Here is a 22,371-nt window from a genome sequence, read left to right as displayed (position 1 = left end):
GACACTGTGTTGTTATGTGAAGACGAAGGGAAGCTGCAAGGCTTGGTGGATGAGTTTGGGAAACTGTGTAAGAAACAGAATCTAAAGGGTAGGGAAGAGTAAAATGATGATCTTCAAGAGAAGTGAAGTCAGTGAATGTACAGTGAGGTTGGATGAGGAGGGAATGGAAAATGTGAGTGCATTTAAGTACTTGGGTAGTGTGATGAGTAAGGATGGAAGTTTAGAAGGTGAAGTGCTTGAAAGGGTACAACAGGGAAGAAAGGTTGCTGGTTCCTTGAAACCAGTGATAAGAAACAAGGAAGTGGGCATGGAAGTGAAAAAGCTACTACATGACAGTATTGTGATACCAACTCTAACATGTGGAGGTGAAGCTTGGACCTTGTTGGAGGGACAGAAGTCAAGAGTGAGAGCAGTGGAAATGAGTTATTTGAGAGAAGCATGTTGAGTCACACGGAGAGACAGACTGACAAATGAGGAAGTGAAGGAGTGTTGTGGTGTGGATGTGGATGTGGTAGGAAGCATTAGGAGAAACACATTCAGGTAGTCTGGCCATGTGGATAAGATGGAGAGTGAGACACTGATGAGGAGAGTGTATGTGAGTGAGATGGAGTGGGAGGCCAAGGATGAGATGGAGGGATGGAGTGGAGGGGTGTATGAGAGAGGGGGATGTGAGCTGGGAGCAGGGCAATGAAATGGCGGGCTGGTGAAGGTTTATATCCAAAGGGTGGTTGGGGTTTATTGTTCATGTAATGCCACTCAGGGAGGAGTGAGGCTGGTCACTCTCACCTTAAATGTCAGGACCAACATCCCTCACTCCGGCCTCCTACGTTCCTCATGGGGCAAGGTAGGATTGGATGATGGATGTTTTTTTTTTTTTTTTTTTTAAAGAAAGTCAGAACTTGCTGGTGAGTCTCTTGAGTGTGTGGAAGAGTTTTGTTATTTGGGAGACACGTTATGTGCTGGAGGTGGGGCTGGAGCTAGCTCTGGGGCTAGGATAAGAAGTGTTTGGAAGAAGTTCAGGGAGCTGTTGCCTCTCCTGACACTGAGAGGACTCTCTCTACATGCTAAGGAGTCTCTGCATGCAACATGTGTTAGGAGTGTGATGCTGTATGATTATGAGACCTGGGCAGTAAAGGAAGAGGATGTTTGCAGGCTCAAACATACAGTAATGACAATGATTAGGTGGATGTGCTGTGTGTCCCTGCGTGCAAGGCCTGGGGAGGCTGGGTTTATGATGGATGAGTTGAGAGGTAGTATGGGACTGGAGTGTATTGGTGTTGTGATGAGGAGAGGTAGATTGAGATGGTTTGGGCATGTGGAGAAGATCGGGGATGATAACTGGGTGCAGAGGATGAGAAGTGTTAATACTGGGGGAGGGGTTGCGAGGGGTAGACCAAGAAAGATGTAAGACAAGGTCATTAAGTGCAACCTCAGGGTTAAAGGATTGGACAGGGAGGCTGCCACTGATCGTGCAGCATGGAGAGCCGCCATTAGGCGACCAAGGCCGACGCATGCAAGCATGTTAGAGCCTTCAAAAATGAAAACGAAAGTGAAAGTCAGAATTATTCAGGCTAATTACTGTATCATTTTTCATGTCATTCTATGTGGCTCAGGTGGTCGTATTTTTTTCAACAATAATCAAATTTCATATCCAAGACTACAGCATCCATGTCAACTTTCACAAACAATGCCCTCAGCGGTACATCAGACACACTGTAGGACTACTAAGAAGCATAATTAGTCCCAACTTACTTTTTCCTGTTTTGTTCCATGCCAGTGTTGGCAGGATTAATACTGGTGGTTGGACAGTGTTTTCTTATTTTTGTTTCTTCAGCTTTCATTATGTTAACCAGGCTCTGAGAACTGCTCGTAACATGTGACGATGTAGACTCCCTGGCAACCCCTGAAATGGATACCAAAGTGTATACAGTATACAATATCAACACAGAGTTAAGAAAATACTGTGAAATAACCAATTAGTACATCAAAAGACAAGTGTCTGATGGTGAAAAAAAAATAAATAAATAAATAAATAATACTAATGATAATGAGGTCTTGTTCTCTGAAGTGCTAGTTCTTCCTAAGGAATTCCCTAGCACTTGACACTCATATACCCTACACTTTTACAACTGAAAGAATTGTGACAACACTCATAAGCAGTACACTTTTACAATTGCAGGGATCATGACATCACTCGCTCATATACAACACAGGAAAAAAAAGAAAGAAAGAAAAAAAAAAAGCAATAAAACCTTTGTAAACAAACATATTAATGAGTCAATCAGATCAGTCACCATAAGTCATTCAATTAGAACTAGAGCAGTGCATGCTGGAGTGGCCCTTATGAGAGAGGGCAGCATTTGGAAGTATCCTGTATTGTTGTTTACAGATGATACTGTACTGTTAAGTGAAGAGGAAGGGGAACTGCAAGGCTTGGTAGATGAGTTTGGGAGTGTGTGTAAGAAACGGAATCCAAAGGTGAATGTATGGATAGGTAAAGTTATGGTCTTCGAGAGAACTGAAGTCACTGAATGTACAGTGAGGGTGGATGATGAGGAATAAGAATATGTAAGCGCATTTATGTACTTGGGTAGTGTGATGAGTAAGAATGGAAGTTAGGAGGATGAAGTGCTTGAAAGGGTACAACAAGGAAGAAAGATTGCTGGTTCTTTGAAAGCAGTGCAAGAAATAGGGAAATGAGCATTGACGTAAAAAAGTCGCTGCATGGCAGTATTGTTATACCAACTCTAACATATGGAAGTGATGTTTGGACCTTGTTGGAAGGACACAAGTCAAGGATGAGAGCAGTGGAAATGAGTTATTTGAGAGGAGCATGTGGAGTTACATGGAGAGACAGACTGACAAATAAGGAAGTGAAGGAGCATTGTGGTGTGGATGCAGATGTGATGGAAGGCATTAGGAGAAATACACTGAGGTGGTTTGGCCATGTGGAGAGAGTAGAGAGCAAGAGACTAATGAGGAGAGTGAGTTGGAGGTGGGGGGGGAGGGAGGGGGAGGCTGAGGATGAGACAGTGGGATGAAATGGAGAGGTACGTGAGAGAGGGGAGTGTGACCTGGGGGGAGGGCAGTGAAATGGCGGAAGATAGGACAACATGGAAGCGATTTGTTTGTGGCCACCCCTTCTGGGATTGAGGCGTCTGGCAATAGATAGATAGACAGAGATTGAAACCCTGTTTCTCACAAAGTACACAGGGTAGGAGGAATCAAGATGCAACAACAAGACAGCACATGATAGTACTATCAACAAAAAGCCACTTTAATTGGGCCAAATCTGTACATCCAACAACTCAGCATTGTTAGCTTAACAGAAACTATTCCAATACAACCTACCACTAAGTCAGGTGCACTTGCATACCTAATTCATCTATCCTTTCCTATCATTCATCAGTTCCTTTGCTTTCCCAACTTCCATACCCTGTATATCCATATTTACTCTTTCCATCCACCTTTTTGGATTTCTAGGCCACTGCCAATATAAATGCTTTTTCTGAAATCACTACTTTATCTGATTTGGCTCTCTCAACAAGAGATTTAATATTATAAATTTACATGTTCCAAGGCCTTTGAAATATCCAGTTAAATACTATTTACCACCACGTCTTCTTGACAATGGAAAGATAAATCCTATTTACCATCTGAAACAGATTATTTACACAACCAAAGGAATGACTCCTGACACCAACAATGAGTGAAAATTTCATGTGTACAGTCAGCCACATGAAAAAGTACATACCTATAGTCCTTGTTTGGGATATTTTAACTGGTAACGTTACTCTGAAGAGCACCAAGAAATGAAAGAATAATAACCATCCTGGTTTGTTTCCCTTAATTAATGTAATAAAAAAAAAAATCTGTCATGAAAATGTTTTATTTTTATTTTCTTAAAATTCTTCCTTTATATAGTTAAGAGACATCCTTGATTTTAATGTACTTGTACTTCCTGTGGCTGACTGTTACGTGTTCAGTTTATTGTCATTCACCAATATCAGTACAGCAAGTGGTATGCATAAAACAATACTGACAGTGTGTTCTACTTATAACTGGGAGCTAGAGAGGGATGCCTTCATGCATGAGACTGGTACAGATGTCCTTAACTCCTACCCTGTCCCACCAGGTTCATGTTCAGGTGAACTTGGGATCAGAACAACAACAACAAAACTGACTTCAGAGGGGTGGCAGTGTTTCAAATGGTGGGGGAAAGGAGGAACTCTCAAAGCCTAATCACTGTATTCTACTTTTCTGTATAAGTTATTAACTCCTGCATGCTATTCCACTGTCTCTCTCACCATTCCTATGAATATGCACTGCGCAAGTATACCAGATCTGTATTTTAATATAAAATGAAGCATATAATGTACTGACTGACTGCATGCAATCTTGCTGTGCTTTTTAAAACTTGCAACGTGAAAGCACTGCATCCTCTTATAAAAGGCACACCCTTCACCAGCGATAAAGTTATGGGTACCCTGACTTCAACTTTCCACACAAGAGGTTAAATAAATGGACAAAATATTAAAATAATAAAACCAACCCCAAGCAGAAGCTGGGCTGCTCCATGGGTTTCCAGGTTTCAGCATATTTGGCTGATCATCTTTCAGGGACTCTGTTCTCTGAGCTTCAGCAGCCAATTTCTTTCGTTGTTTTTGAGAGAGTTTGGACATTTTGCTGAAATAAAACAAAACTGATAGTTTCTACATATAAACTTATTGTATGGTGTTAATATTTACAGCATAAAGTTCAGTGTAATACATGATATGATATACAGTATACTGTACACTACTCACGAAGGTAAAATGCTGCCTGTAACATTTACAGTCTCCAATGTGGCATAAAACTAAAGTCAACTTAGAATTTATAATTCTGTGCTACCCACTTCAGAGTGATGGGGCCTGGAGTTAGGCTACTGTAGCCCATAGTTTTTGCCAGTACATGACTGGTCAATGCCCCTGTACAATTACATGATCCAAAAGCCTCCTCCTGCCTCTTGGTGCCCTTAGACCACTAGATCAACAGCAGTTGATTTACAAGCACAGGCAAACCCCTGTATCCAAACAACCAATATCTGATTTTTTTCTTATTCTAATTGCCATTTCTGCACCTAAACCCTTTATCTGACTGAAATTCCCACTTATCTAAAAAAAGAAATAAAAATAAAAAAATGCTGTAGGTACTGTGCTGCTGTAAGTGTGTAACAAGTCTATTACATTGGGTATGAGGCCTCCTGTGGAGCAACAGCATATCAAACCAAAGAGCAAAACTAATCTACAGGCACCAACATGTTACCCTGGCCTAGATGTCACTTTTTTGCCCCCAAAGAAAAGCATAAAAGCCCTTGGAGTATGGTTGAAGCTCCTTTATTCAACCTCCCTGCACTCTACCTTCCTGCATTACACACGCTCAATGGACTGTGGTAGAGAATAGAAGTGATACAAGTATATGATCCCCTGCCTCACAGCCAATAAGGGATTTGACCAAGCCCACAGCCTCACCCAATCAGCATCCCTCCCACCACCACCACCTTCTCAGTTATATACTTGAAGAGTATACATTGTCTATCTATATATCTATAGCCCGACACCCTAATCCCACAAAGCGTGGCCACAGACAAAACGCCTCCAAGTAGCTCTGTCATCCACCATTTGACTACCCTCCCCCAAACTTACTCCCCCCTCTCTCATATACCCCTCAACTCCATCCCTCCACCTCATCCTCTGTCTCCCCCTCCCTCTCCCTCCTTCCATTTCACCTACATACACCCTCTTAGTCAGTCTTTCATTCTCCATTCTCTCCACATGTCCAAACCACCTCAGTGTATTTTTCATAATTTTCTCAATCACATCCACATCCACCCCACAACATTCTTTCACTTCATTCATCAACCTGTCCCTCCATGTCACTCCACATGCTCCTCTCAGGTAACTCATTTCCACTGCTAAGTGTTGAGTGAAGATGAACGGGAGTTGCAGGGTTTAGTGAATGAATTTACGACAGTGTGTAAGAAGAGGAATCTGAAAGTTAATGTAAACATGAGTAAAGTTATGGTGTTTGAGAGGAATGAAGTAACAGAATGCACAGTGAGGTTGGATGGTGAGGATATGGAGAATGTGAGTGCATTCAAGTACCTGGGCAGTGTGATGAGTAAGGATGGAAGTTATGGGGATGAAGTGCTCGAAAGGGTACAGCACGGAAGGAAGGTTGCCGGTTCATTGAAAGAGGTGATGAGAAATAGGGAGGTGAGTATGGAAGTTAAGAAGTCACTGCATGATAGTATTGTGATCCCTACTCTGATGTATGGAAGCAAGGCGTGGACCTTGCTAGAGGGGAATAAGAGTGAGAGCAGTGGTACACTGTTTGTCATTCCTTTAAATTTATTAACTTTTATTTATTATACTGCTATCATGGAGGACTCTGATGCATCATTCTCCTCCTCTGAGAGGCCCTAATGCACAAGGAAATGCATTCATGATCCATCTATGTGAAAGAAATGTGTAGCATAGGAGAAGAAAGGAGAAGAGGTCTGTGAGTATGACATATCCTTTAAATTCATTATACTCACTGCATTAATTGAATATACTAACAACTCCAGTGATGCATCGCCAATTTCAGTATATTGGGATGAAAAATTGTTCATTACTAATGAATGCTGGGTATGCTGGACTGACAACCACTATTACCATTTTCTATGTTCCCACATCCAAACCTATAAACGTTGGTGGGTACTGGTTTCACAGCATACGAAAATTGGCGATCATGGTCCCACAACCCCTCATTTAACCCTAATTTAATATTATTTAACATGATGTTTTAAGTAAACCATTAATTATATATCTGAAATTCTATTTTAGGGGGGGGGGGGGATGGGCAAAATTAATGCAGGCATTGTAGAGTTATTAACATTCAAACCTTTACATGTGTTTTTCTCCAAACTAGGTTTTGGTTGAAACACCCTTGTTCCACAAAACACCTCACATGCAACTTAGGGGGGAGGAGGTTAATGAAGTCACAAGAGTAAACCTCTATGGCCACCTGACAACACCATATACCAGTAACCCATGTTGTAACCACTTCAGTTTCCAAAATATCACTATCTGAGCTAACCTTACCTGACATAACCCCTTCAGACACCAGGTGTTGTCTTTACAATTAAAACCTCACTACTGTATCAGATAACCTGGGGGGCCAGACCCAGTCTAATAAAAGCAAAAACCTGAAATAAGAGATTTCACTACAGTGGAACATTCCTGCATAAATAGGACTTCACTCCATTTCACACCTAGACAATATAAAGTAATGTAAGCACTCTAAGAAAATACTAGAAACTAGAATATAGTTTATAATGGACAAAGAATGGTGTATGCACATTAATGAAGCTAAAAAAAACATTTCAGACAAATACGAATCTGGGGGAAATAGCAGCCAGATAGACTATTTCCTGGTCAGGAGGGCTGATAAGAGGTTAGTGAGGGATGTTAAATTATAGTGAGTGAGGAGTGTGTGCACCAACACAAGTTATTCACTTGTTACATGCTGCTTAAGGACCGAGTGATGAAAAAGAAGACCTATACACCAAGGAGGAAAATATGGAGGCTGAAAAAACAAACAGTATGGGATGCCTTCTACTGCGAGATGAGGAGAGTGGTGGCTGAACAGGGAGGCACTGACAGAAGTGTTCATGAGCAGTAAAGAGCCCTCAAGAGCAACCTCTTGAGAGATACTGATTCAGTATGTGGATGGGCAAGAGGCCTTCCAAGACATAATGTAGCTTGGTGGTGGGATGAGGGTGTAGAAGCTGCAGTTAAGGAAAGTAAAAGGCTCTTCCGGGAATGGAAGAGGGGTGGTAACAAAATGGAATACTTGGCTGCCAAGCACAAGGCTAGAAAAGAGGTATATATACAGAATGAAGTCTGAGTCACAGAGACTTTTACTTAATAACCTAAATTGTGTGGAAAGGAAGAATATGATATTTAACCCACTCTCTGCCAGAGCTGTTTATAAATGGCCATGTCCTTTGCTGCAGGCAGTGCCAGAGTCGTTCATAAATCGCCAAAAATCGGAATATTGAGAGAGGCTGGAAATATTTACCAGGCGTTATGTTTTCAATGTGGCACATCACGGGAGGCCACCATGAGTCACCTAGAGTGCGCACCACACGCGTGCCCTGCTCCTGCATCATGTTGACTTTGACCGCATATAATTGGCAACAATTGAAATACTGTACTGTACTGAGAGAGGCTGGAAATATTTACCAGGCGTTAAGTTTTGAATGTAGCGTGTCATGGGAGACCACTATGAATCACTCAGAGTGCATACCATGTGTGTGCAAAGCCCCTGCATCAGTTCAACTTTGGCCCTGCATTACTGTATAAAAAAATTCGGCAAAAAATCACATATCACAATGACCGAGAACAGTGGCCACATGCTCCTTGGACATGTTGGGAGCATTACCAGGGCATGTACTTCAGTATACCATGGCCAAACACCAAAGAAAAGCACTTGGTTTCCTATGGAGAGAAGAAAGTCTACGGGGGTTTATTCCCGTATTTCACCAGACAGGCGAGGTCATGATGGGGGCCCAAAATTGACCTCCTTGGTTTCTATGAGTACCAATTTGGGTGTTTTTATAAGTTTTGTTTCACTCTCATCTTAAATGTCAGGACCAACTTGCCTAACCCTGACCTCCTATGCTCCTCATGGGGCAACACAGGATTGGATAAAGGATGGATGCATCAAAACTAACCTATCTAGGGGGGGGGGGGAATGAAAATCGGTCTGCACTGGTGGTGTCAGCAGTGTTAAAGCTGCTGGCAGGGGGGGGGGGGGAGTTAAGGTGGCAAATCAGAAGAGGGAGAAAAGAGATATCATGGGTCAGCAGTGCGTGAAGAATGATGAAGTAAGGGTAGTGGTTAACAATGAAGATGTTAAGGAACACGAAGAAAGCATTACAGCAGGTTGTTGAATAAGGAGTTTGAGTGGGTCAGGGAAGGTTTGGAGCCTGCTGATCCAGTGTGTGGCTCTTGGCTTTTGATTGATGCTGCCACTGTGAATAGGGCAATAGGCAGGATGCAGGTGGGGAAGGCAGCAGGTGTCTGGGTTGACTGCTGAAATGTTAAAAGCCTCAAGAGATATAGTAGTGGGGTTAGTTACTGATTTGACAAATACGATTATACATGAATGTGTTGTCCCAGATGATTGGCTGAAGAGTGTAATTCTAAATGTGTAAAAGGGGAAGGGTGATGCCCTGGAAAGAGGATATTACAGAGGCATACTCTTTTAGACCAGATAATGAAGGTAATGGCAAGTTCTAGAAGGTATGGTTGGAGAAATACTGAATACTGATGAGATGCAGTTTGGGTTTATGCAGGCAGGAGGACCACCGATGCCACATTCACTGTTCGACAGCTTCAGGAAAAATATTTAGGAAAGAAAAGGGAATTCTACTTTGTTTCTGTTGATTTGGAGAAGGCCTTTGACAGAGTTCCTAGAGAGGTGGTGAAGTGGGTAATCCAATGATTACCAGAGAAAAATCTTGTGCTTTTATGCTATATCTGAAATACAATTTGATAAAGCTGAAAATTAAATTGGTGGTAGATGGAGGTACTCACCATCCACACACTCGATGTAGTGCTGCTCTCGGGTGACTGCCCCTTCCTCTCTTCCTTCCTTCTTACCTGCCTTCCTTTCCTTCTTGCTTTCCTCTTCCTTCTGTCTATAGGTGACTCTACACCGAGTAACAAGCCAAATGGTTTCCTGTACACCCGGAAACCATTTACTATGCTGGGTGGTAACCATATAACCAAACTATGGCAATTGGTGGTTTATTGGGTAATTAAGACACTCCGCTCCAATCAGATTGAACCGGTGAAGGGTTGTATCCAATGGGTGGTTCGGGTTTACCGCTCATGTAATGCCACTTAGGGATGAGTGAGGCTGGTCACTCATCTTAAATGTCAGGACCAACTTGCAAAGCCCCAGGCTCCTATGCTCCTCATCAGGCAACACAGGATTAGATGATGATGATGAAAATAATGAAAATTAAATATCAGCCGAGATGAATTGGATGGTAAAGCAAGAGTTTGTTGCCTCTAGGCTCCTGATGGGACAATAATGGACTGGGTGATGGCTAGATGAACTTACCTGGTTTTTACCAATGCAGCAGTCTTTTGGGCAGAAGCAATGGAATCTTGTAATGTAGGCAACAGTGGTGCTGATCTGTCAACAGTTCTGGAATAAAAAAAAAAAAAGAGAGAGAGTGAGAGAGAGAGAGAGAGAGAGAATGTTGAAGTCTGGCAATTCATTAGGTAGTAAGCCCTTATAACCACTGAACTAGGCTAAATAGCACCATCTGGCATTACACAGAACAAAACAGAAGAGATGTTCTTTGGCTGTAAGGGATAAAGGAGGGTATTTTTAACCAATTCCCTAAGAGATACCTCATAATCTGAATAAAAACAACTGGCATTAGCTACAACAAAGCAGAAGAAAATATTTCTCATACCCAAAATACTTATTGTGAAACCCCTTATAAGTGAGTGAATACATATGCAGTAAAAGTGTTAACTTGGAATCTGTGGTAATCCTTGCACATACTGCAGAGAGGTGACAGAAAAGAGCACAAAAGCCACTGGAATATGTCTTCTGAGCTGAGAGAGAAAAGTAACCCAATGTGGCCTTGTACCCAAGGATACTGCATGAAAAACCTGCCACAGGCTCAAAGGCCTAAGTTGCAGAGATGAGCACTTCGGCTCAGTCCTTCTTAGTGTCTGTCCCCACTTCTACCTTTTACCTGTGCACACTGCTGGTGAATGGACCAATATTTGAAATGGAGGATGATTTTATGTACCCCTTCAGAATGAGTGAGGAAAAAGAATAGAAACATGATTCATGGAAGAAAAGTGGTCAGTGCTATATAGGCCTTGATACAAAACAGATAACTGGGTACAGAGGTTGCAAGAAGAGTTCATGAAACTATGTCAGTGCTCACATTAATATATGGGTGTAAGACTTCAGAATGGCATGAGTCAGAAAAGTCATGAATAAGAGTAGCACAACTGCCACTATTTTGGAAGATGTGCGGATTGTGCAGGGTAAATAGGACACAAAACACAATAAGAGTCATGAAAGGAATAGCGAGAGGGAATCTATTGATCAGGGGCATAGTGTGTTCTCAGACAGTACTAACATACGGAAGGAAGAGGGACGTGAAAAAGATATATGTGTACGGTGCAAGGAGATATGGAATGCCATGAGATGGCTGGATATTGTATCATTTTGTTCATATTGTATCGTTTACAAAGGCTCCAACATGCTTGCACGTGTTGGCCTTGGTCACACAGTGGCGGCTCTCCATGCTGCTTGATCTCTAGCAGCAGCCCTATTCAGTTGCTTAACCTTGAGGTCAAACTCTATGACCTTGTACCAGGTCTTTTTCAGTCTGCCTCTTGCACACCTTCCCCTGACATTCACAATTCTGTTTCCACACCCAACTGTCATCCTCCATCCTCTCCACATGCCCAAACCATCTCAATCTACCCTTCCTCATCACAATACCAATACACTCCCAGTCCCATATGGTAACTAAAAATGCAAGAAAGCAAGTGATGAACGTGAAGGAAGATAGGAATTATCTACTGTAGTAACAAAAATGGACTGGTGAAATACTGTACAGGTATGTATATTCTGACTTAGCAGACAATGGAATAGCTCTTTCAACAGGCACTTGTGAGCACATACAAAAAGAAAACAGGTGTGCAGAAGGTTTACCTGTAACACGGACCCAATACAGTGAACCCTCGATATACTGAATCCTCTTTTAACAAATTTTGGTTTTAACAACCACCTTGAGGTGGCTGAATGTTATGTGCATTAACGAATTTTGTTCAGTAAAAGAATGGATTTGTGGTACGTGGGGACGCTCACCATCCACTCACTCAATGTACAGTAGTGCTGCTCTCGGGTGTCTGCCCTTTCCTCTCCTCTCTCCATTCCTTCCTCCCTCTTCTGTCTTTCTTTACTTCATTCTTTCCTCATCCTTCTGCCAAAGGGTGACTTTACACTCCCTTTTTTGTCTTTCTTTCTTTCATTCTTTCCTCTTCCTTCTGCCTATGGGTGACTCTACACTGAGTGATAAGCCTAATGGTTTCCTGTACACCAGGAAACCATTTACTATGCTGGGTGGTAACCATATAACCAAATTATGGCACCTGGTGGTTTAGTGGGTAATTACAGCACTCCAATCGGATTGAGCCAGTGAAGGTTTATGTCCAAGGGGAAGTTGGGGTTATTGTATATAATGCCACTCAGGGATGAGTGAGGCTGGTCACTCTCATCTTAAATGTCAGGACCAAATTGCCTAGCCCCGGGCTTCTACGCTTCTCATGGGGAAACGTAGAATTGGATGATGGATAGATGGATGAAAAGAATGGATGCGTGGGAACTGACCAGTGTGGCATCCCTACACACACACACCTACACTCACCTGCACTCCTCCGCAACCTGCAGAAAGCCGCATCAGCCTCTGGGTGACCAGCATCATGAGAAAGCCTCCCTCCATCACTCTGCAAATTCACCAAATACTGAACTACTGTACCTCTACTGCCTTAAGTCATGGCATCATGACCTCCAAGTGCTCCTCCCTCAACAACCAAGCCCAACAAGAAAACAATATCTTTAGAGAAGAAGCTTACTATCATCGAGGATAGAGAGAAAGGCCTCGCTCCCAACAATCGAGGAATGACAAAACACAAGATTATGAAGACAACTGTCTGTGACATCCTCATGAGTGAAGACAGGATTCGTGGTGCTTTTGCCAAGCTGGGACATGGGCAGAGGGGTGAGAAGATATTTAGAACTACGAAACAACCTCATGAGGGCCTGGATGAAGCTGTATACAAGTGGTATTCGCAGCAGCGGGGTGAAGAAGTCCATGTTCGTAGTGTTGACTTGCTGCACACTGCTCAGCATGCTGTTCAGCTTTAACGTCAAGGGTCTGGTACCAATTAGTTCATTACATTGAAGGTTTACTGTATTATCAAAGGACTGAAGAATGGGTGAATGGAAAAGTGGTCCAATTCCCTTTGAGCTCTATTGATAGTTCAATGGTAATTGCAATAATGATGATGACAACAACAATGATGATGATGATGAAAAAAATAAGGCACCAAAGGCTGGCAACCTGTAAAAGTTGTCAATTCCAAAGACAGTTGAACAAAAGGAAGCCAAAATCAAGAACTATTCACTTCAAGATTCCTGGACACACAGTTGTCCAGAGACTTGAGGTCATATGCACTGGGAAAGAAAGACAGGAAGACCTCTTCAAAGATGATCACTTAAGTAAATGAAAGAAAGAGATAGTCAACTTAACTTTTTATATTTGAGAGCTGGACACAAAAACAGAGTATGAGCTAGATGTGTATTATTTGCCTGCTGTAGTGAAAAACATAACTGCAAAGTTTAAAAGCAGTGACCAGTGTATTGTAACAGCAACAGTAAAGAGAATGATGCAACATTAATAAAGAATGAATAGGTGAAGAAGTCAGTATGAGAACATGAGTCCATGTGATGAAATGCCTCTGATGTCACCCGTTTTAGAAGTCCTATATGAGGTGAACTCCTTCACACATGAAAATTATACTCCACACAGAGAGAAGCAAGGCCCCAGCATCAAGCTAACAGCTGTGCAGCATTAATTAAAACATGAAGTCAGCTCACATTAGAAGTAACATTAACTTTTGGGGGTTGATCACTAAAGTACGAGGATATCAGGACAGTCATGCAGTAGACTGTGTAGAGTAGTAATACAAAAAAAAAATATATATATTTGAGGCACTACAAACAGAATGTCTTCTTATGCCTCAACTGGCAACAAGAGATACTTTACAAGTGTCCCATTCCCTATTTTCTATATGTGTTGTATTAACTGTGATGGACACTGTGGAGACTGGGCCAAAAAGTGAAAGGTGGAGTTATCAATGTATGAGTAAACTGGGGTAGATATAATTCTTATATCCATGATGAATAATATGAATAAAGTTAGGGAAATGATAGAACCCTGGGAGAAATTACTGCTGATACCCTGATAAGAAGAATGAAGGCTGTCAATAATAGTAGCTACAGAATGGCCAGACAGTGAACCTAAGATGAAAACAAATATGAAAGGACAGAACCCACATTTGGGTGATACTCTCTGAGATGTCTAGCTCAAGAGCAAAGGTTTCAATGAAATCCCCCCAAAACAAGATAACCAGATATCTGAATGGAATATAGAAATACTGCCAGTGGTCAGACCCTGATGAAACCCATAAACTAAAAAGCTTATGTGAAGAAATGGGCTTCAAAACCACCTTGCTGAGGATATTTTCACACACTATTGGAAAACAAGAAAACAATGGAATAAAGTTGAGAGCTGTCACACATTTTTAAGAGACTGGCTAAAAGCATACTTTCAGCAAGTAAGAATGGTGTTGACAGACAGAGATGAGTTGCTTAGGAAGAAGTTGAGAGCTGTCACACATTTTTAAGAGACTGGCTAAAAGCATACTTTCAGCAAGTAAGAATGGTGTTGACAGACAGAGATGAGTTGCTTAGAAAGAAACTTAGTTCTAGAGACCAACAGGATTGTGTATCTTACAGTATCCTCATTAAAACCACTAAAATTAAAAAGTTCTAAAATCTGGTACAAGTAACTGCTGAAGAGCTATTTACCTTACGTCACTCGCAATGTCTCTCACGTGTACTTGAGCAGATGAAGCAACATTGCTGAACCATGAACTTGTTTCTTTGTCTGGTGACTCCAGTGAAGAATAGGGACCAGATGTACTCCTCTTTCTATTCACCTTCTGCCATCCCTGACATGCTGGAATCAGTGAAATATTTCTTTATCATTCTGTAAATTTCCTGCAATTCCTAATTACTGCAAACTACAAATGCAACTGCTTCATACATTCATTCACTCATCATCTGATCTAATGTGGTTGCCTCATAAGAAGCGTGGGAGCCTGGGGCTAGGCAAGTTGGTCCTGCCATTTAAGATGAGGGTGACCAGCCTCACTCATCTCCCAGTGGCATTAAGTGAGCAATAAACTCCAACCACCCTTTGAATATAAACCTGCACCGGCTCAATCTGAATGGAGCGCCTTAATTGCCGACTAAACCACCTGGTGCCATAATTTGGTTATATGGTTACCACCATCCATTCCTATGTCACCCTATGTGGAGCATAGGAACCTGGGGTGCACCTGGGGGGGGAGCCTTAGCTCTCTGGGTCCTTTAAAAATTTGTATATATTTATTTCGATAACAGCAAAACATAAAAAACTGGCAAGTACAAACAAAAAGTAACACATGTGCCAGCAGCTCTCTGACTCTAAACCTGCATATGACCTCCCAGTAATTATCGAATTACTTGACCTCAACTCACTACAGGCACCCCCTTAGAAAATTCCTGGGTGTGCCACTGATAGGAACCCAGGGCTAGGCAAGTTGGTCCTGACATTTAAGATGAGGATGACCAGCCTCACTCATCTGAGTGTGGCATTACACGAGCAATAACCCCAACCACCCCTTGGATATAAACCTACACAGGCTCAATCTGACTGGAGCACCTTCATTACCCACTAAGCAACCAGGCACCATAATCTGGTTATATAGTTACCACCCAGCAGAGTAAATGGTTTCCTGGTGTACAGGAAACCATTTGGCTTGTCACTCTATGTACAGTAGAGTTACCCATTAGCAGAAGGAAGAGGAAAGAATGAAGGAACGAAAGACAGAGGAGGGAGTGTAAAGTCACCCGAAGGTAGAAGAAAGAGGAAAGAGTGAAAAAAAGAAAGACGGAAGAGGAAGGATGGAAGAGAGGAAAGGACAGACACCCAAGAGCAGCACTACATCGAGTGAATGGATGGTGCGCACCCCCATATACTGTACAGATTAACTTCCTGATGCATTCAGCAAAACAGCAGACAAATATACCTTCATCTAATTTCTCTCTGTGTGTTGTCACAGGTATGTCAATGGGAGATGTCTTCAGGGCTGTCTTTTCACTTAGAGATGACACAGGTTTTCTTTCTTCAAGATCATGAAAACTGAGTGTCTCAAAGTTATCTTCTAAATCTTTACAAGGATCATGGTCTGATGAACTGACTGACACAGATGAGGATGTTGAGGTTTTACGGCAACGTAAGTCACTCTGGCTATTACGATGTTGTCTCTTCTTTTTGCGAGCTGACCCAGAAATTCCAACAGGTGTTGAAGCTTTGTCTTCTGTAAAGAAAAAAATATATATATAACCTTCAAAATAAAATAAGGAAAACGTACTGACGCCTAACATATAACAGACCAACAACTACGATTCAATAACCACACATTCCATATTATGCAGCAACTAATAGCTTGAAAAGAACTATCCCCATGCAGTTATTTCCTTATACATATGAGGATAATCATCAGTCAACGATCTTGCTGTTGGCTTGCTTCCTCCCGAGAACCTCCACACAGGGATGACCATAATAAATGATTCCAAGATGCTCTGTCCTTACACATCTTCCTTGCCCTCTCACACACTCTTTTTTCTCTTGCCACTCTCCTATGACCTGTTCATCTCTTCCCCCATTCTTTTGGAGGTCTTCTCCTTCCAATATCAAAATTTCCTCAGTCAAATACAGTACTCTACCTGTCATTCTATATGCGGTCTGTCAACATATCTGTACCAACTGAGTGCACTGTACTTCAATCATTCAGCTACACTGCACTGCGTACTTTCTGCTCTCTCCTCCAAACCGAAGCTCTCATAAATACTACTGTCCATTACTTCACCTTTAATTCACACCACAGTACTCATAGAAGACTAATCACAACTCTTCAGTTCACTGACATTTTTCTTTCGGTCCACATCCATGCTACATATCCATACATAACACAAGATAAAAACTCTTCCATGTCTTCTTCACTTACCAACCGAACAATCACTTTAACAGAAAACTGTTCAATTTCCCAAATACTCTTCTTATATGAAGTGTTCTCTCTTTTGCTTCATTCTCGATGTTTCCATACTTGTACATTACAAAGTTATTCAAATCTCATTACTTCTTCACTTCATACTCTGACTTTACATAATCAAATACAGTAAAACCTCCATATAATGGACTTCAATATACCGGGTTGCTTTTATCAGACTCGAGGAGCCTACCGGACTAAATTCTAATATACTGTATCTGGAAAAGTCCGATAAAGCCCGAAGTGGTCCGGACTGCCTGACCTCAGTCCAGCTTGGGCAGGGGAATGGTGGAGGATGAGGATGTTTGGGTAGGTTGTCGTGACCTTGATGTTGGGCGTTGGATGGGCACTGGATGGTTGTCATGACCCCGATGATGGGCGTTGGATGGGCATTGGGTGGTTTTCGCAACCTTGATGATGGGCGTTGGATGGGCATTGGGTGGTTTTCGTGACTCTGATGATGGGTGTTGGATGGGCAGTGGGTGGTTGTCGTGACTCTGATGATGGGCATTGGATGGGCAGTGGGTGGTTGTCGTGACCTTGATGATGGGCATTGGATAGGCACTGGAGTGGGTCAGGATCTTGAGGATGTAGATTGCTGGATATGAGTTGGATAACAAGTAATTAAGCAACAGTGCTAATGAAAAAAAAGGAAGTTGTAGCAATCCGTATTAACATCTGATATATTGGAAAAAGTCCGGGTAAGCAGAGGGGAAGTACAGATGTCGCTTTTATCGGAATTTCGCTTTTTTCAGAATGGCTTGGGTCCCAATTAGTCCATTATAGTGAGGTTTTATTGTAAATCTCTATGGGTACCCACTGTAATAATGAGAGGCAGGAAAGTGAAAGGATAAGGTAATAACATGAAAAAAAGAACAGAAGTGGAAGAGATACCACCATCGACACAAGAACAGAAACACCAAGACAAGAAAAATACCATAATCATTAACCCTGGACTTAGGTTTCCCAGAGGCAAGTAAATTAATCTGAAGACAGTAGTTAGCTCATCTGGTGTTAGGCAGGGAATCATCCTCTGTGGTCTACGGGTATAGCTGTAACCAATATGATTCTCTAATTCGATATATCGCCAATTTTCACATTTTAGCTGATACCAAACTATTATGGATTTTTTTTGTCAATATTGGCATACTGGACAGAGATGGAAGAATTATTTATAAGCCTTTCATTCAAGATTTCATTCCTCATCTAGCCTATTTCTGTGTGAAAGAGGGTACTTTTGCAGCTAATAAACACCAGTCTTACTGAAAACCAATAAAGGGTTAGAAGAATAAGTGTATGAGAGGAGGAACAAAAGCCTAAAGCAGTGAGAGTGTGGTATACTGAGTCTGTTGGTACTGTGTAATTATGGTGGCCATAAGGCTTTATGTAAATAAATGGTATAGACACACACTGTCACCAACTGCAAACCACCTCCATGGCACTACAGTAGTCAAAGAGTACCTGGCATGCCATACTTGTCTTACATAAGGCTGCAGGAGTTCATTTACTGGCCTGGCAGACTAAGCATATACACAGTATCACTGGAAAGGCATATAAACTATTGGCCAACACAAAGAGTGGCTTTTAATTATATGAATGAGATGTCAAGGGCAATAACAGTCTGAAATCAGAATATGCAACAGTGATATGGTCACCACTTATAAAGAGCTGGAAAAGGTACAGTACAGAGAATGACCACAAGAATGACACCTAACTTGAAAGAGCTGTCTTATGAGAAGTTGGAGACTATTAGTAGTTGAGAGAGAGAGAGAGAGAGAGAGAATAAGTTATGGTATTCAAGAGACTAAGAACTAGAAACAGTGGACTAAGGGGGGGGGAGGATAGGATCTTTTTATGAATGAAAATGGAAAGAAAAGAATGCATATATATATATATATATATATATATATATATATATATATATATATATATATATATATATACTGTATATATATATATATATATATATATATATATATATATATATAAATATATATATATATATATATATATATATATATATATATATATATGGAGCCTCTGTGGTAAAGTGTGCGTTTTCGTACACTGAAGAACGAGGGTTCGCGCCCCGCCAGGGTAAAAAACTTTGGGAGCGTTCTTCTGGCCATATACTGCATTGGTGGACACAAAGGGTGTTGTGGTTGAACCAGTGTCACATACTATAAAGTATGCTTGCACCCAGTCGGCATGAGTGGGCCAATTACGCTTGGTTCACAGACTACACGCACATTCAAAGCCACTACAACACTACAATTACACTTACAAGCACTTCTCACTCTACATACAATCTCTACTAGACAGCCTAAGCCACTTGGTAGAGATACATTGGCTGTATTGTCCCCACTTCGGTAGGGATAGGCCGGTCCTGCAGTGGACACTCAAACGGCTGATGAGATGATATACTGTGTATATATATATATATATATATATATATATATATATACTGAGGAAATGCAGATGTATGGAAAAAAATAGTAGCTTTTCAATAGAAAAATAGAGATGTTTGGAACAGTTTGGAAAAGGCAGTGATGCAAGCCAAGAACAACCATGTACTCAAAAACAGACTGGATAAAAGTATAGATGTAGTATATGTAGACAAACTGAACTTAGCTCAAATCCTGTATTCTACAGCTAGGTAAGCTAGGTGTACACACACACACACACACACACACACACACACAAACAGCATGGATGCATGAATACATACTTTAACTAGGGCACAATATCTAACAGTCAAATATATCACCTCTGCTAGGGGAGTTATCCTCCCAGTCTTCATCTGATTCTGGCAGTGCTAATGGTTTCTCTTCAAGCAGCTGTTCAAGTTCTTCAGCATATGGAGGGATGTCATGAGGAGTCACAACACGGCAGGACATTCGAGTAACAAATTGTTTATAATATTTACTGAGCTCCATCATGTCAGAACTGTTGATGGCAAGTAGTGACCTGAAAAGTTAAAAACCAGCCATTGACTTAAATTATAAATATAACTGTATTAAAATATATTAGTGCTTATGTACTCTTCAGCAGAACTGAAATTCCTCACATAAAAAAATGCATCCTTTGTAAAATCATACATTAACATTGTATCAAACACACTTCTTCAATATGCATTTTTTAGTTCTCACAAACTCAAGGATGAGATGGAGGGATGGAGTGGAGAGGTATATGAGGGAGGAGGGTGTGAGCTGGGAGCAGGGCAGTGAAATGGCGAGGGACAGGGCGATGTGGAGGCGATTTGTTTGTGGCCACCCCGTAGGCATCCATCTCCAGCAGCAACATTACAGTGAAAAGGCTGTGTGTGTAATATATATCTTGAGTAATCAAAAAATAGAACTGCAGAAAGAATAATACATAAATCTCACACTGATGGTAGACAGAATAGGTAGCAACGGTACCTACTGAGGAAATAAAATTTCCAATTGTATTTCCTCCTAGTGGTAGATGACTAAGAACACTATATACAAAAGAACAGTCATTATGTTACCATAAACAGAAATGGAAATTGGGCTTTCAAGAAGTTTTTTTTTTTCTTCTTCTTTTTTGTGGGCTTACCTTCAGGTTACATGACATGTGACATACAAAAGCTTCCCTGGTCCAACATTCAGTTAAACAAACTTCTAATAATTAGGCTTTTGTTTAACATATGTTCCACTGTGCCATGAAATTACCGCATTCCTACTACTTCTGCAAAGCTACATACAACATTATGCAACACAAAGAAATACTGCTTACCCATTTTCCAACAGTGATGCCAGATTTAGGCAGATAAACTGCATAGCTGAGGACTTGAGGCTTGTAGCATTGCATCGTGATGCAAACTCAAAAAGGTCTGCTACATTTCGTAATGTCATCAAATCACTTAAAACTTTCTCACAAATTTCTCGCAGTCTGTTCACGAGAAACTGATCTGCAACAGCCAGCACACTGCAGACAAATTCTGGATCTCGACACTGGTGCAGCTTAGGTGAGTCATCTTCATACAAGTAGTCCAAGAGCACACTCAGAATGCTGGTGGGCAGAGGGATGCTAAAGGATTGGCTGGAGGATGCCTGAAACATCGTTGAATTTATAAGCTTCACATTACTACAATCAATCAATCAGCTTGACTCAAGAAAATTATTTCCCAACATTACATAACCTGAAGAAATGAAGAATATTGTGAGGCAGCTGAAGAATGGGAAGGCAGCAGATGCCAATGAGGTGTATGTGGACATGGTTACCTGCAGTTGAAAGAGTGGAATGAAGTGTTATTAGAAATATGTAAGAATGCATGGATGAGTGGAACTGTACCTGCAGAGTGGAAAATGGCTATGATTTTACTTAGGTACACAAATAAAGAAAGCAAAGTCCAAAAATCATAACAGCGTAAGTCTGCTGAATGTTGAATGATGAATATACAAAATTATCATGGGAAATGTAATGGGATATATCAGAAAGTCTATGACTGATGAACAGGGTGGCTTTGGGAGTGACAAGGGATGTGTGGATTTAATATCTGCAACGAGACATAGTGGAGAAGACCTGTGAAAAGACCTATAAGGTGCCTAATTATAGCATTTATGATCTGGATAAACCATATGACAAAGTAAGCTGAGAGATTATGGAGGGTTTTGCTTATGTATGGTGTGGATGGAAAGCTGCTGAAAGCTGCTATGAGCTTTTACAAAGATGGTAGTGAAGCTTGCGGTAATGAAGCCTGTGTAAGAAAGGGTGGACATCTCAGTGAGTGGTACTGTATAGATCAGTGATGGTGTGAGATAAGGCTGCTGAAAGCTGCTAGGCCTACATGCTTTTATGATGGTAATGAAGCCTGCGTATGGAAGGGTGGGCATCTACGTGTGTGGTATAAAATAGATCAATGATGGAGTAAGAGAAGGCTGTGTCATGTCTCCATGGCTGTTCAATACATTTATGGAGGGATTTATAGGAGGGGCAAAAATGTGAATTACTGAGAGAGGGATGAAAAGAGTAATGAATGGTAGAAGGTGAGTATCTTAAATCTGATGAATGCACATGATGCTTTGTTAACTGCCAACAGCGAACAAGAACTTTACAGACTGGTACAAAGCTTTGTTCATCTCTGTTAACACATGACTCTGAGACTTTAGTGCAGAATGAAAATGGAAGGTCAAGAATTAATGTTGTGGAGATGGGGCTACTGTGAAATGTACAGTATGTGGAGTGTGAAAAGTAGATACGATAAGCAATAATGAGATTCATGAAAGGTGTCCAGTAAGGATGTCCATGGTCAACAGATTTTAAAAGAGCATGCTTAGATGGTGTAGTCATATGGTAAGAATGGGAATAAACAGGGTGATGAAAAGGGTACCTGTAAATG

At 41.3% G+C, this 22,371-nt stretch overlaps 1 protein-coding gene across 1 annotated transcript in view; it reads right to left on the bottom strand.

The window, feature by feature from the left end:
* LOC145400422 (inhibitor of Bruton tyrosine kinase) overlaps positions 1-22,371 on the bottom strand; it is a 45,229-nt gene that overhangs the window by 4,238 nt on the left and 18,620 nt on the right. Inside the window, exons 9-15 of the mRNA XM_080272936.1 lie at positions 20,766-21,082; positions 19,777-19,976; positions 15,987-16,277; positions 14,722-14,872; positions 10,156-10,242; positions 4,553-4,686; positions 1,753-1,903 (exon numbers count right to left, since the gene is read on the bottom strand). Of these exons, the coding sequence (XP_080129062.1) occupies positions 1,753-1,903; positions 4,553-4,686; positions 10,156-10,242; positions 14,722-14,872; positions 15,987-16,277; positions 19,777-19,976; positions 20,766-21,082 (1,331 nt within the window). The remainder of the gene's footprint in view (positions 1-1,752; positions 1,904-4,552; positions 4,687-10,155; positions 10,243-14,721; positions 14,873-15,986; positions 16,278-19,776; positions 19,977-20,765; positions 21,083-22,371) is intronic.

The sequence above is a fragment of the Coenobita brevimanus genome, chromosome 52 (assembly GCF_032717465.1).
Source record: "Coenobita brevimanus isolate Jiangsu-jjx chromosome 52, ASM3271746v2, whole genome shotgun sequence".
Classification (NCBI taxonomy): Eukaryota; Metazoa; Arthropoda; class Malacostraca; order Decapoda; family Coenobitidae; genus Coenobita; species Coenobita brevimanus.
The sequence above is the reverse complement of the archived record's forward strand: the minus strand, read 5'-3'. Positions and strand labels throughout refer to the sequence as shown.